Consider the following 17,408-nt stretch of genomic DNA (forward strand, 5'->3'; position numbering starts at 1 on the left):
TTTTTTGAATATGTATTTCACCAAGAAAACAATATTTATTTACCATTCATTTACACCATGCATATGGCCATACAACACTTAATGGATTATTGACTCTGTAAATCCACATAATTACTAATAATCCGTCCGACCGTCAAAATTAATGTCCTTAATGTCCTTTGATTTAGGTAAAACATATTTTAGTAAATTGTGTATGGATGTGTAACTGATTTAGTGTTAAGAAAATAATTGATTGAAATAATAATTGAAGCTATTACATAAGCGACTTAGTAATCTAGGCATACCAAAAAAATTAAACTTCTTTCTATTTATATCAAGTGGTCGGTTTGAACGGGACTCTGAACGAAGATTTGAACGAAGAGACGATCGAATGAAACGAGATCATGATCGCGATAGAGAAACTGGCGGTGGTGGTGGCGGCGGCCGAGATTGGAGAATGGATCGCGAAAATGAACGAGGAGCCAATAATTAAAAATGATGACGATGCCAGGCCCATGAGACGAATACCAGTAAGTTCAGACAATTTGAAGTTGGTGAAATAACTTTTTTATAAGTACTGTTTCAATCATTCTAATTATAATTTATAATTTATATGATATGACCTGAGGATTATCCTTCTTAATTTTTGTACAAATTAAACGAAATAATTTTAGGATCGAGATAGACTTGGTCCATCATTGCGCAATGAACGAGACCGTCCTCCAGCAAGAACTGATGGCGGTGATTGGAGATCCGCCACAAAATCACAGGAAATGCCAAAAAGAACTGATGTCCTCCGCTTAGGTCAAATGCAAGGAATGAAAAAGGTATTAAGTCAGTAAATTAACAAAAGTTGATTTTATTAATTGCTAATTTCATTTTAGCAAATGACAATACACAGTCTTCTGATGGTGATGAATGGCAGGCCGTCAAGCGTAGATAAATTGGTACCAAATCAACATTGCATAAATAATACCTGTTGCTAGAATTTAGTAATAGGTATTTATAAAATTAATGCCATTTTGAATGCAGGACCGGACCTACTTTTTGGAATTATTCCGTGTAAATTTGGCAGTATATTTGTATGAACTAATTATTGATACAGACGTATAGAAAATTTCTTACAATATAATCACATGCCTTACTTTCTTAATTTGCATATATTACCTGTAAATGGATTTTATTACTCAATTAAATAACAGAATTTCATTGAATATATTAAACAAAATTATGGGGATGTTTATCAACTTTGTACATTATAATTATGATAATTCTATCTACACTATGTGAAATGTTTTGTAATTATTCTTAAAATTGACATGTACATTTATATAAATAATCTATGAAATTAGTTTACCATTTACGTATTTTCTTTTTGGTTGTTGTAATTTCTATAATAATTAACAATTTGCCAACTTTTTTTGTGTTACCAAGACACATTTCTAATATATTATGTAAGTTCTAATTTTTATTATAATGTAGTATTGTATTTACTGATGTAGTGTAATGGTTTAAATAAAATGTTCTTGCTAATTTTTTTTTTTTTTTTATGCACTGGTAATATCAAGTACATAGTACTTGAACAATTGCTTATTTCTGTTCTAGGCTCTCCAATGCAATAAATACAGAAGAGGTCTTTTTAACCTAGGGCCAATTCAAATTTTAAAATTTTATGGCGGGCCGCATGTTTATATATATATACTAGCAGACCTGGCAAACGTTTTGCATCAGAAATTATTTTTAGAAAATCATTAGTATAAAAATGGCTAGCTAATTCTGAATGTATAAATATGTAGTATATAAATGAAAGGGGCAGCTAACACAAATTACATTGATAATTTGCTCAACGCAATGCTAAAATGCTAACATCCATATTTGAATTATGTTAACCTTGAAAAAAAAAACAATTTTCTTTTAAAAACAGTTTTATCTTCAAATTTTAATATTCAATTTCTAATTTTTTTTTGCTAAAATTGCTCCTTCTGCAAGGCATTCAAAAACTATGTACTTCTTATGCACATCGAGAAATATTTGTACAATAGCATAAGCCTGCATTCAGTTAATTTTATAGGAGATAACCATTTCGTTGCCAATATCTAACAATTGTTTTTAAAATGTGGCAGCGGATAAAGTGGATAAATTTAAGCTTTTTATAAGCTCAGAAAAATCTTGATCGAGTTTTTATTAAACACGTTCACGAAAAAGACGATAATTGTTAATTTATTGATTATCGAGCTAAAATGACTTATATGAAATAAGAGTGTGAAATTTGGAGTTGCATGTAGTTGTCCATTCCGCATTAAAAAAAAAATTAAAATAAAGAACAAAGTTAAAAAAAAATTGTTACGGTTGTACAACCCATGAAAAAAAAAAATTGCTTTTTCTTTTTGAATAAAATTGAAGATTTTTCATAAACTCGCAAGTCTGAACTAATATTAAGTCAAAAAGATTCATTGACTGAGCGCGGGACTAATCTAATTGCAACAAAATTACAAAATTGCAACAAGAAAAGAACAAATATTCAAAGTTGAAAAAAGTATATCTTCTTCTTCTATATATATAAAAATAAGTCGGGTTTTCCTTCCTGACTATGTAACTCCAGAACGCACGAACCGATTTCGACAATTTTGCATTCGTTAGAAAGGTCTCGGGCTCCGCAAGGTTTATAGCTAAGAAAATTAGTGGTGCATGGCATCGAGTAGTAACATTAGTGAAAATTATCAGAATTATGCTTGGTTAAGTCAACGAGCAATTATTGCCGCCAAGAATAATGATGTACAAACACTGAATTTCACCATTCAATCAAAAATTTCTGGCGATTTGGTGACATACCAATTATTCCGACTGGTCTTCCGTTTGACTTCAAACAATTGCAATTTCCAGTTCGCAATGACAATTAACAAGTCGCAAGGCCAATCGCTTAGTGTTTGCGGGATAAATTTCAAATAGATTATTTAGAAAATCATTGTTTTTCACGTGAGCAGTTATACGTTGTATGTTCACGAGTTGGAAAACCATTCGCTTTGTTTGTGTTAACGTCAGATCAAAAAACAAAAAATGTGGTTTACCAAAGAGCACTTCAATGAAACGGATAATTTGCGGATTCACTTTCATTTACTTAGAGAAGTTCAACTAAAAAACACTTCATTTTTGTAATCGAAATAAATTCATTACTGTTGTATAATAAAATCAAATTTTTCCTTTTCAAATATAAAACAAACAAAAAATTTCTTCATCTTTCTCACGTAACGATCTGGTGGCGAAACGGAGTTCGTTGGGTTTGCTAGTATTTTATATAATTACGAGTATATTATAAGTTTAAAATTAATACAAAATGAAAACAAATAATAGTTAAACAGAAAAACTAATTTACTGGAAAACTTTAATGAGAAATTTGGCACTGCTTTTTTTATATAAGCTGATCAATATCAGCCGTTTTTTTTCAATCTTGTTCTTCATTTTAAGTTTTTTAATGCGGAAAGTAGCAACAAGTATGCAGCTTTGATATGTTTCACTCAATTTTGATCGGTGAATCGAAATTAAAACAGAGTTTGTCTGGATTGGGTGTGTGACATATGTTTTCCAATGTACCTTTTACCGCTGAAGATAAATATATAGTCTATACATTTTTCTAAATGAATTAATTATTTTTCCATCAACTTTTCTTTTGTGGACCTGTGTAATTGTTCGCGCGCATACTTACTTCCAAATTTATCATAATTTTCTTTGCGTTTTTTTTTTCAAAAATAAAAATTTCTTAGAGCTGACATGAGTTTTTCAAAAAATTTCGATGTTTATTGAAAAAGTACATTTTTTTAATCTGTATTATTTTGAATGCAGATCACTTTCTGTGATGGTTTTTCATAAAGTGTACCTACATCGATGTTAAATGGCAAAGAAAACAGCTGTCTTGCTAGCTTTGAACATTTGGAATCACAATTAAAATTTGTTCACATTTTCTTTTTCTAAATATGGAAAGTGAAACACAAGATTCTGCAGAAGATATTATTCTTCATTACCAAAATGACGAAAGTACTACAATCATCTCTATATATACGCTCTAAATTGTTCAGGAATACTTTAAATTTACGGTGATTTAACCCTCGCGACTTTATAAAACATACTTATTTATTTCAAATTTGGAAATGCGTTATGGCTATGTTCTCGGACAAGTTCTCAATTTTTCTAGCAATATTGTTAAGCTAATATTTAAATTAATATTTATTTTATCAGGAAATGCTATTTCTGCGAACAACAGTTTTTACCAGTATTTGACTGACAACAGAATTAGCCTTTACAGCCGTATGTGATAAAATATCTAGAAAAATAATCTGTAGTTGAGAAACGCTAGAGACGGGCCGCAGAAAAACAACTGGTGGGCCGCTGATTGCTCATCCTTGGTTTAGGCCATAAATTATAAAGTGTTTCATTAATTTTTTTTAACATTTGAGAAGAAACGGCCTGGCAAATCTCAATGCGAGTATCATTGTACGACTTTTAGATCTTTGAAATCAGTTCAGGTTTTTCTTTAGAAAACGTAGACGAAAGCTCAAACTTCGGCTTTTTTTCAATTTAAGGAAACGATTCAGAATCACTTGAAACGTCGAGCAAGCAATTCGGATTTTCTAGCAAAACATAAATTTCTCATATGAAAGATGCCGTGCTTCAAAATATAACAAACAAGTGCTGAGATGAGAGAAATAAATATCTAACAATAAATTATAATGCAGATAAGAATTCAAAATCATTCAAATTATTAGCGCGCTTTTTTCAAATTCAAGAGCATGATTAGCGCTCGCTCAGTATCGTCCTGTATTATTAATGTATGTTGACTATCTATGGTATGAGTTACGAAATGTCAAAAGAAATTTTCAGCTGGCGACGACTGTAAAAAATAAAAGTTGCTTTTAGCGTTAATAAAATTGTGTTGTGATTATATTTAGTAATAGTTTGTTGATAGGTATACCTTGGAATTTTGTTATATTAAATATTTGTGTTTGTTTATCAAGTTGCAACATAAAATCAAAAGTTTATAAGATCAATTTTTTTGCAGTTAATTTTAGATTATTATAAATATAAAAGAGTATGATAACTTTAACCAGAAAACTGAAGAAAGAGAGTACACAGAGAAATGAGCCTTCTTCAACCACAAATGATTATTCCACGGGTTCTTCTTCCCTTTCCACGACAAAAAGAATTTCAATAAGGGATCAACTTTTAGTTAAAGATATACAAGAAATGGAGCAAAACATGCCTTGTACATGCCGTGTTGAATTTAGTGGTAAAAATTACATTTTCTAATTTAAATATAATCGAATTATAATTCAAAATATAAAAGACTTATGCATTCTGCTATGATAATTGAAATTTGTAATCTCATTAAAAGTTGTGTTCATTTTATTTAACATAAGTGTTTTTTTATCATTTTTAGATCCAGACATATTAAGTGAATTTACCCTCACAGTGTGCCCCGATGAAGGATTTTGGCAAGGTGGAAATTTAGATTTGATGTTGTCGTTACAGAGGAATATAATATAGCTGTAGGTTTTCATCCAAAGTTGTGTTTTAATATGTGTGAGCGGTATTAATATGAGTTTTTCTAAATGTTAAATATTTAGCCTCCTATAGTTAAATGTGCAACAAAGCTTTGGCATCCAAATATAACTGTTGAAGGTGATGTTTGTTTATCCCTGCTCCGACAAAATTCAATTGATGGATTAGGTTGGGCACCAACACGAACACTCAAAGATGTAATATGGGGCCTAAATTCACTATTTACGGTAATTTTGTTTATATATTAAGTAATATAAAATTTATATATGTATTAATTTATTTTAAATGTTTCAATATTTTTATATTTGAATGGTTTTAATAGATTTATTTATGTAAACATATATAATTCTGAATTTGATGTTGACATATGTATTAACAAACTTTAATAATTGGGCATATCATTAATAAAACATAATTTTTTTTTATTTAGGTATTGGCTATAATCCTAGCCTTCATTAAGTAGAAACTAAAAATTGCGTTCAACAAACATCATATATCTAGATAGTATATCCCAATTTTTTACAGAACAATAAAAAATGTGCAAAAATCACTATTAGTTCCGCACATGTTAGAATCTTGGTAAAAATATCTTTTTTATAAATCCTTTCTTCATTATGTCTCCAACTAGTTTACAGATAACACATATATTGCGCACTTAATCTTTTGTTATAATTTAATGTTAGCATAATTGTGAAATATTGTTATAATAACAAGTTGGCAATGTTTATATTACATAGTGTAGCACATTACCATATCCTCATATCATGGATTATTGAATTTTCTGTAGCTGTTAGCAAACTCTTTTAATTTTTCAACGTCAATTAGTTTAATATATTTTTAGTTTCTACTTTCTACTGAATTAAAGTAAGGATTATAGCCTAAACATATAGATTGTAAAAGAAATGTATGTTTTTTATTGATATTATTATTCCCGATTATTAGACTTATTTAATATACACGCACATACACACACATGCAATTATATATATATATATATATATATATATATATATATACTGTAATGTTTTGTAGTTTTGAAAACTCATATTCTGGTAAACAACTATTTTTATTTACTTTACTAGGATCTCTTAAATTTTGAAGACCCTCTTAATACCGATGCAGCAAAAATGTATAGCAAGGACAGAAATGAATTTGAAAATAAAGTGAGGGATTACTTAAATCGTTTTGCTAGAAGATAATATTTCACTTCACTTATGGTTTTAAGATTGTTTATCATATTCATAAGAGAAAGGTGTGAACAACTGAAATAAGGCAAGACATAAACATGGATGTGACATTCATTATATTAACATTTCTGTAACTAAAGATAATGTGATTTTATCATGGGAATGTAGCGATGATTTTATAAGTATTTGTAAAAGATAAGTGTTTGTAAAATGTTGATCTCTATATGAGATTAAAATAAAGATTAAAGTCAGAATTACTTAGTAAATCTAATTATTGATATTATGAATGTCATTTATATATATATATATATATATATATATACAGGGCCGGTCCTGGGGTCTTCAGCGCCTGCATGCAAAATTTGTTCTAGCGCCCCCCCCCCCCCAATAATTTTAACTGTTTTAACATTTATTATTAAAATTATATAAATATTTACGTAAATTCTTTAAATTGATTTTTAACACTTTCCACTCGTGAATTTTCGGCATCCGAGTCAAAGGGGTTAATCATTCTGGATTTAGTACACAAAAAAATAAATAATATCTAAAAGCTTATAAAATACATTGATTCTAATTTTATTTAGAAAATCGAAGCGGTTTGCGGGTTGACCATAATCAAATATTTTACATTTTCAAGTATTTTTAACATATATGTGTAATATTAATATTTGGATTTTGAAACATATTCCTTATTTCATTTTTAAACAGAACACTGTTTTTTCATGTTGGATTTTTTTAAATTTTGTTTTAATTTTTTTGCATTATTTACAATATCCAAAATTGCATCGTAAACTTCTCCTTATTGATATCGTAAGGATCGAATTGTATTCATATTTACTTTCCCATCTGATTCAGAATATCAGATTGATGTTTTAAAATTAAATTTTTAACGTATTTTATTAGAAGATGTAAAGAAATTACATATTTTCTAAACTATATTGAAAACAAAACACAATTAAATTTGTATTTGTATTATTTCTGCTTAGTTAATAATTAAAATTATTATGGACACCAATAGGTATAAAAAAAGCTCAAGTTTTTTGTTTCTAGCACATTTTGCTTCCATTTTTCATATTTGCTCAATTTCTATAAATCTAACCACGTATGTCTTCAACGTTCAAAGTTCATCAGATGCGAAACATTTTCAACAAAAACAAAAGTTACTATTCAGTTTCACGGTCTCAATGAGCCATTTTCTATGCACTAACTTCCGATTTTCCATGTTTCTCTATTATAATTTGTATCTATTGTTTTAACAAGTTTCGTTCAAACTAAATCAGCTCGTAGTTTTTCGTCAATAATGCCCAATAATTTGAACTTTTGTAGGTTTGCGCTTGCGGGTTTGAACACTAGATGATTTCTTTTTCGAATCCACATTAACTTCAAACGAGAAAAATTTAATAAGTACATTAAACAATAAGCAGAAAAATAATTTACTAATTTGCAGAGTAATGAATTGTTTCTACTGATATCACATTGCAAACTGAATATGCTTTTTGTGTCTACGTATCCATTAAGTTAGTTTTTTTATTATAATCTATTGAGTATTCTAAACTTCATATTAAAAAAAATGTGAATAATATATTATAAATTCTATTTCCGAATCTCGTTTTGGCGCCCCCTAAGCCGTGCGCCCGCATTTTTTGCATGCATCGCATGCAAGGCAGGACCGGCCCTGTATATATATATATATATATATGTTAAAGTAGTTAATTTTGATGTTGAGAAATATGAGTAAGTTCTTCAAGGGCATACATCAAATAAAAGGTAAAGATTTAGAAGTTAATCTTTAATTTTTCCAAACGTTTCGACATAGTATTTTATGTCATCATCAGTGGATATAAATATGGTCTTACATCAGTAGCTAGCGCTAGGAACACAATTTTGCACTATCATATATACATTAACTTGTTTTTTTATATATTAATTTGTTGAACAGAGTATGGCAAAATATTTGTGAAATATATAATATATTTTGCACAGAGAACGTAGTTTATGTGACAGAGCCCGAGGCTGTAGTCAATGAAATAAAAAAACAAGTTAATGTATATATGATAGTGCAAAATTGTGTTCCTAGCGCTAGCTACTGATGTAAGACCATATTTATATCCACTGATGATGACATAAAATACTATGTCGAAACGTTTGGAAAAATTAAAGATTAACTTCTAAATCTTTGCCTTTTATTTGATGTATGCCCTTGAAGAACTTACTCATATATATATATATATATACATAGCTGAGCATTAACTCGTTAATCCGTTAATCGTTAATTAACGAAGTTAACATTTTGATTAACGGATTAACTTTTAAGTTAACTTTTAAAAATGTTAACGGACACGTTAACTTCCGTTAAAATGCGAGAAGTCCGTTAATCGTTAATCCAATGCCTACTATTTACCGCACGGCACAGCTTTAGCCAATGCCTTATTAAACGGCATAGAGAAAAGATTTGGACTACTCCTGAATGATGAACAGTGCCAACTTGCCGCGGCATTTCACCCAAAGTTTCGGTTAATGTGGCTGGAAACGTATGACAGCAGTAGAGAGGAATGCAGAAACAATAAACTATTGGACAAAAAATTAATTTTTTTTGAAAAAAAAATGTTTTCTTTATTTTGACATATTTTGGAAGATCTGAACTTTTTTTCAAAGCAATTTTACTGCTTTAGGACTGCATAGAGACAAAATATAAAACGCGTAAGCGCCGCGCCGCTGTCTAAAGGATAAACATTGGTACGGAACCCATAGGAATGTAAATAAAATTTATACTTATTGTTAAAATCTCTATAAAATATCTTATAATTTGATGTGCATATGTCTAATGATCATTTTGACCGCCAAATGGCATTTTTTTTTACTTTTTTCATTAAATCTCCGAAACCGCTAGACCTGCCTTCATGAAAAATTGATCAGTTTTTCATAATTGTCAATACAAGTAAAATGTTTTTTGAATTATTAAAATCGGACGCTCCGATCTCTTAAAAACTGAGTTACCGTTTTTGGCTCAATTTGCCCCATATCTTCGGAACGGCTAGACCTGCCTTTGCCAAAAACTAATCAGCACGTCTTCTTATCAATACGAATCGAATGTTTTTTGAATTATTCAAATCGGTTGATCCGTGTTCCCGAAATCGTCGACGAAAATTTGTATCCGAATACACATACATACACACACACACATACATCCATTTTTTCTAAGGTATGCCAAAATATTCAGAAACCTTTGAAACGTCGAGAAATGCAAAAATTTTCATTTTCGATTTTTTTGCGATTACTATAACTTGCCCTACGGGAAGTTAAAAAAACTCTTTCCCTTTATTTAGAAAAAAATTCTTGTAAAAACAATATGCAATCATAAAAACGGAAAGTTGACCAATAGCGTTATCACGGTATGTGATAATTGTGCCATTTTCCTTATACATACGGAAGTGTGCATAAAACGCGCGAGGGGTTAAATTACACATTTGAATTATACAAGTATTTTGTTTTATTCATAACCTGTCAACTTCCAGAACCTAAACTAATAAGTTTTTTAAGTTCACTAACGCAACGATATAAAAATGTAATTTTACACATATTAACGGATTAACGATTAACGTTAACTTGCGTTAATTCTTCCGAAATGTAACGCTTTAACGTTTAACGAAGTTAACTTTTTTTGTAGCGGATTAACGATTAACGAAGTTAACTATTTGATTAACGGTGCCCAGCTATGTATATATATATATATATATATATATATATATATATATATATAAAATGAGTGTGTTGAGTCAGGCAATATCACCATATGTTTCAGTCTTCATCGAGACCGTAATTCAGTGGAAAACTAAAAAGTTTTTTTTATAATCAATTTAAAAAAGAAAATTGATACAACATATTGCACTTAAAGATAGGTACCTACGGTCAAAAGCAATTTAACTCTACACTGCACGAATTTACGCAATTGTAACGTAACACCAAGATATCAGTAGTTCAAACATTTAAAACTAATTATGAATTAGAGTTAGAAAACTAAATTTGTGTATGTTGTTGTTGAAGTTTAAGCGTTGAATGAATTGTGTTTAGAAAGATTTTTTTTTAATGTCCAAGCTTTTAAAAACATATGGTTTCGGAAAGTAATAAAAAAGTGACACGCTTCATTCAGTAATAATATTGTTTGAAAAATAGTCGAGGAATATCTTGTAATCATTACAGATCGAACAGCTGTCAACTCTCTTGTTGATTGCTTTATTGTTTAACAATATTAGATAACCTTCACTAAATCTTCTTTTAAATATATTGGTTTTAAAATGTAATATACTCGGATTTAGAAAATCAATGTTATGCTGAAAGTTATTTATGTGTTCTGTGAGGATTGTTTTATTCTGATTCTTATTTTTTTAATTATTTCTATGTTGAGATATTCTTTTGTATTGATTTTGGCTAGTTTCGCCAATGTAAAACCCTTGGCAATTTAGACAATTTATATTTTATATTTAGATAATTTTAGATGATGGCGCATGATAATATGCCGAAACGTATGGAAATAATATAGATTTGTAAATCTCTACAATTTTTAATTAATGTATTGCCCTGAAGATTATGTCTCATTATAAAAAGTTTTTTCAGACATGCATCCCATTATTATTTAAAGAAAAACAATGATAAGCTTAAAACATTTCATCAATTTAAATTAATTTAATAATTAACTGGCGTTCATTTTGACTTATAGTGTGAATAACACATATATTAATTTTTAACATAACAAAAATAAGTATGAAATTTGAAATAAAAATTATAGAATTTGAAATTAAAATTGGACAAATAAAACCTAAAAACTGAAAAAAATTATATATATATGTATATATATATATATATATATATATATATATATATATATATACTCTTCTTTTATCTATGTATATATACTTTCCACACAAATAATTTAAATAAGGTAATATAAGATTTTTAACTTCTTGAAGAAGTTTATGCTTTCGCCAGAGTATCCGATTTGCTAATTTTGTTTTTTCGACATTTCAGCTCATTCTAAGTTGTTTACAACCGAAAACGTCACGGTCGATCTTTACCAAAAACTAATCAGCATGATTCCCAACTTATATATTTAACAATTTTTATTGTTTTAAAATTGGAGAATTATTAATGAAAGCGCACACGAAAGCATTCCCAGTTTTCTGCAAATATTAAAAAAACAACTCAGCCGATCATTTCGAAAAACTATCCAACGCGAGGCTTTATCGAGTCTCATCGAACTGCTTTAAATTTTTAAAATCACCTGAGCCGTTTTTGATATAACGCATAAAAAAGGTCAAATTTTGGTTTACATCAATAAATAAACATATTTACCATACGTCTGTCATTTATTAATTACTAAAAAGAAAAAAAATGATGTATGCTTGTGTATGTATGTATGTAGTCGACGAGTTTGGGAGAACGGATTTGAATTATTCAAAAAACATTCGATTCTTATTGGCGAAAATTATAAAATAATGAAATTTTATAACACAAACTTAAGCAAACGTGATTTTATATCCTAATAAGGATTAATTATAGCAAATGAATTGTGCTTATATCACTAATTGTAAGTGCTTATTATAATGATTAACGCTTTTAAGTGATTGGAAAATGAATTGAAAAATTTATTTTCCCATTATTATCAAATGGTGTAAATACATAAATATTTGATAATTGGCGTTTTAATTTTGGCCAAAAAGAAGTCTGAAAAGGACGCACCCACAAGATTTTTGATATTTCTGAAAAAATGTGAAGGCAGTTTCATATTAGTTATTTTTACTATGCTTATTATTGCAACTCTTTGTTAATCATCGTAATATTAATTATTTATCTGAAGGTAGAAGTAATTTATGTAATACGTTCTTTATTGTCATTATATGTTTACTAGATGTCCAATAAGGATGGTTGTAAATGATATAACGAATAAAAACTACGTTCAATTCAACTATTTAACATTTGATTTGGTTCTTTTGTCCGACTTAATACATTTATCCGTTCTCTTGTTATGGCGGCTCACCGCGTATGTCAGGCTAGTATTAAACTCCGATTTAAATACGAGAATATCCATTTCAAGCCTCGAAAACAAGAGGTTTAGTTTTGTGAGTGCAATTTAAAATAGAATATAAATGGAATCGCATGCGAATTGTCACTGAATTTTTGGCAATACGGATTTGCATAGCAGATTATTTTGCCTAGGGCAGAGTCTAAAGTTTATATGTAAACGAAGGCATGCTTAGGGGGCGTCCATTAATCACGTGAGCTAGTTTTTAAGGATTTTTTGACCCCCCCCCTCCCCCTTGGTGATACGTGGTGATATTCAAAATTACCCCACCAAACATCACGTGTATTTTTAGTTAAGTGAAAAAACTAAAATTTTTGATTATTTTTTAAAAATGTTAGATTTTTTTAAAAAAAAATCAGTTAAAAAATAAATACACGTGATATCTCACCATACCCCCCCCCTCCTCCACGTGATATTTCGTGATTTTTCGTCAAACCCGCCCTCCCCCTAAAAACCTCACGTGATTAATGGACGCCCCCTAATCATGAATATTTGCTGGTATGCAAATCTGAGACAGATATCAGAATTACTATGAAGTTTAAAATTTGAAAATTACATAATTTGTCAATTTTAAGGATTTCATGCATTTAGTTTTACATAGTTTATACAAATGAAAAGAAATAAGTAAATGTTTCACTTCCAAAATCCCACTACATTTAAACCGCTGAAAACTTTCACAAGCAACAGAACTTAGTTCAATAAAAAAAAACGCTTTACACATATCGTCAAATAATAAAATGAATTTGACAATTCTTCATTTATATGTTTTGGCCTTGCTATGTGTAATCATTCAGTAAATCAAATCAAGAAGAACAAAACACAAAGTTGCCCTTTAATTATATAGCTTACTCGGACTCTAATACGCAAAATCATACGCCTTATATTATTCTTAACCGTTAATAGTTATCAGTAGTTGGGAATAAGATACCTCGCATAGTTACTGGGCGAATTTTTTATATAAGAGATATTTAAATTAAAATGAACATACAACTAACTTATTTTACGAACAAAATTTTTATATTTCCAGTTAAATGTGATTCACGAATATACTTATTAGTATAATCATTATAAATCCGTGGCCTTTGTCTATTTAAGTTGCATATTTTGAGGAACTCGTTTGGTTAAGCAATGATTGAAAACATTACCATGGTAATGGTAACTGCAGTTTGCATAAAAATATTTATATGCTCTAATGAAGTTTTTTAAATGTTAACCGGAAATATGAAACTACAAGAAGTCAATTTGCGTAGACCCATTGTGTGCATAATACCATTATTATCTGAATATGACTCAACAGCAAGAATTTTAAATCTTACATTAGTACGCATAATAATTGATTACATTTATTGAGATTTCAGTTGAATATGAATGCAATTTTAATTATAATTAAATTTTAATTATATTATAGCAATAGAAATTTCAATTTATGAATAATAAACTCATCCTTTTCTTCCAACTTCTTACCAGCCCAGCTTATCCTGTAATTGATAAATATATATCGTTCATCATCATTCATCATTCATCTCACCATTTTCATACCTAAAAGTGGAATTGGTTTATCGATTTATATTACACCGCAGCAAAAGTTGTGTTAATGCGCCAATAAAAAAGAGCAATTTTTTTTTCTTACTCTCAAGCATTTTTCTTGTAGAATTCTGGTTGCCTTATTGTTTCCGGCGCAATTTCGGTGTATTTTTTATTCTATTATAATTTTGATATTTTGCAAATTTAAAATTTTAATTTGTTTTTGTTTTATTTAATATTTTTTACAGAATTGCAATATTTAGTAATTTATCTTTAAGCATAATGATGTACATAACTAAGTCATAATTTTATTATAAAATTGAAATTATTGTAAGTGCCATTGTGAAATTTTTACATTGTCACGATATTCCCAAACAAACGTGCAGGAAAGTTTTTAGATCGAATGATATGATGGTAAAAAATAAAATACAATCATAAGCTAGAAGTAACTCATATAATTTTGGAATATTGTCCCTCATAATACTCATTGTTTATAAGGGTTACCTCTGTTACATGCACCTGGTACTTCGGTACCGTTAATTATAGAAGTAACTTTTGTTCGAATTATATAGTATGTTTGATAATAAAAATCGATTTCGCCCCAAACAGGTATGTAAATCTATAAATTAAGCAATTTATTTAATGTCCATCTGCAACTTATTGTTAGTTAATTTTAACATACATTTATATAGTAAGTACGAATATTGGACGATTATTTTAAATTTTTAAATCAATTGTGCTTATTCAGTTTATGCAATAAATGGAAATCAATAACGATTTTTTATTGCCTACAATGAGTATAATTGCGTGAATAATCTTAATATATACTAAATATCTATTAAATTTGTACTGAATATATACTAAATTTGTAAAATAAAAATGAACTATTTTTGATCGTACATCATGCCAAAAATTTGTTGATACAAAATTATAAAAATTCTCAAAGTAATAGAAATAATTATAATAAAACCATTTATATGGCCATTATAACCATTTAATATAAGTTTCAATATAATTCTGCATTTTTTATGCCAGTTCTAATATCAAGCATCCTAAATAAAATTCACTGCAATTACTACAATTGCATCAGATTTTAATATTATAATAATAGTTTATCGTTGATAGAAATTTTAGAATTTTTCTTATTGAACCAAATAGATCTTTATGTTTGAGCTTAATTTGCTTAAATTTGTCGACTACTGCTACAAAAATATAATTATTGTTGCATAGTATCCTGTTTTATAGCAAATTGCTGGAATTTCCCGTACCTTAATTTAAAATGAGAATTTTGAATTTGTTTTTGAAAATATTGAAAACATTTAAAAAATCTGGATATTTTTTAAAAAAATACTTTTTTTGAAAATACTGATATTGTTTGAAAACTCAGTTTTTTTTTGACAACTAAATTTTAAAAAAATTTTTGAAGGTTTTAAAAATTTTGAAATTTCTTGAAAGTTTTTGATACACTTTCATATGGGTTGATTCAAATTACAAAATAATGATTTTTGACCGCCAAATGGCTTTTTTTAAACTTTACACACTGAATCTCCGAAATCGTTGGACCTGTCTTTCCAAAAACTTATCAATTCTTCATTACGTCAAACAAGTGGAATGTTTACTGAATCAAATCGGATGCTCCATTCTCTTACAATCTGAATTTTCATTTTCTGCACTCTGCTCCGTATCTTAAAAACGGCTGCACCAACTTTTGCCTAAAACTAATCAGCTTTTTGAATAATTTTTTGCACCCATACATACATACATACTACATTCACACATTCACACACACATCATCTTTTTCTAAGATTTTGACAAAATGTTCAGAAACCTCTGAAACATAAAGATATGTAAAATTTTTCAATTTTTATATATCTTTACGTTTCAGAAGTTTCTGAACATTTTGGCATACCTTAGAAAAAAATGGATGTATGTGTGTGTTTGTCTGTGTGTGCGTGTGTGTGTGTGTGTGCCGATACAAATTTTCGTCGACGATTTCGGTAACACGGTTCAACCGATTTCAATTATTCAAAAAACAATCGATTCCTATTAATAAGGGGACGTGCTGATTGCTTTTTGGCACAGACAGGTCTAGCCGTTTCAAAGATACGGGGAAAAAAGTGCCAAAAACGGTAACTATGTTTTTAAGAGAACGGAGCGTCCGATTTTAATAATTCAAAAAACATTTTACTTGTATTGACAAGATGAAGAACGGATTAACTGATTTTTAGGAAGGCAGGTATAGGTGTTTCGGAGATCTAGTAAAAAAAATTAAGAAAAAATGCCATTTTAAGGTCAAAAATAATCATTAGACATACGCACATCAAATTATCAGATATTTTATGGAGATTTATTAATGTGTAACAATTTTGTTTGCATTTCTATGGGTTTCGTAATATCGTTTGCCCGTTAGTTGCGACGCGGCGCTTACGCGCTTCGATATTGCGTCTCTATGCAGCTAAAGCAGTGCGATTGCTTTGAAAAAAGTTCAAAATTTCCAAAATATTTCAAAATAAAAAAAAAACATTTTATTCAAAAGTTTTTTTTCAAAAATTAAAAATTTCTCAAAAATCTATCTTTTTCAAAATTCAAAACAAATTTAATCTTTTTTAAAAAAAAATTTCTGGCACGGAAAGCTCGAGCAATTTGCCTTAAGGCACGATGCCATACACCACTAGTTAAATTTTTCACCGGCATGCATAAGATCACGTCGCTGGACTAATACGGCTACCTACAATCATTCGATCTTATGCAAACCTTTCCATACCGTTGTGAAGATCTTCGGCATCTCGAGATCTGCAGAGTGCTTGAGATCTTCAGAACTTGAGACGTTCAGGAATGTTTTGCTTTTCCCGAATGCTCGTCCTTTGCCAATCGCCAATGTCTCGGTTCGTTCGGGTACGTTCGGCTACGTTCGGATCTGCATTGTACGTGGTTTGAACTTGCACCGACGGGCCGCGGTACCAATACCGAACTACCGAATACAATAGCAGGGGATAGTGCATGGTGGTTCGCTGAGAATCTGAGATCAGTGCTCATCAGTCGTTCGAGCTGTTCGGTTGCATTCTTTAGTGCGGCTTTATGTTTGA

The 17,408-nt window shown here is 29.3% G+C and overlaps 1 protein-coding gene and 1 pseudogene across 1 annotated transcript; both read left to right on the top strand.

Moving 5' to 3' along the window:
• Positions 1-320: 320 nt before the first annotated feature.
• On the top strand, positions 321-1,211 carry LOC113378253. Its single transcript, XM_026618781.1, has 3 exons — positions 321-509; positions 654-806; positions 864-1,211. Exons 1-3 carry the CDS (start codon positions 384-386, stop codon positions 963-965), a joined length of 381 nt encoding a protein of 126 aa, XP_026474566.1. The 5' UTR covers positions 321-383; the 3' UTR covers positions 966-1,211.
• Positions 1,212-4,802: 3,591 nt separating this feature from the next.
• LOC113377669 lies at positions 4,803-6,816 on the top strand (annotated as a pseudogene).
• Positions 6,817-17,408: the final 10,592 nt, after the last annotated feature.

The sequence above is a fragment of the Ctenocephalides felis genome, unplaced genomic scaffold (assembly GCF_003426905.1).
Source record: "Ctenocephalides felis isolate EL2017-DRISC unplaced genomic scaffold, ASM342690v1 CF-g0.4_SCAFFOLD_01886, whole genome shotgun sequence".
NCBI classification, from domain to species: domain Eukaryota; kingdom Metazoa; phylum Arthropoda; class Insecta; order Siphonaptera; family Pulicidae; genus Ctenocephalides; species Ctenocephalides felis.

What these genes read in the sequence shown, in the direction of transcription:
- LOC113378253 (XM_026618781.1), top strand. Translation starts at nt 384, where the DNA reads ATGATCGCGATAGAGAAACTGGCGGTGGTGGTGGCGGCGGCCGAGATT. An exon ending in GGCCCATGAGACGAATACCA is followed by an intron (nt 510 to 653) that starts GTAAGTTCAGAC and finishes AAATAATTTTAG; the next exon opens with GATCGAGATAGACTTGGTCC. An exon ending in AAATGCAAGGAATGAAAAAG is followed by an intron (nt 807 to 863) that starts GTATTAAGTCAG and finishes ATTTCATTTTAG; the next exon opens with CAAATGACAATACACAGTCT.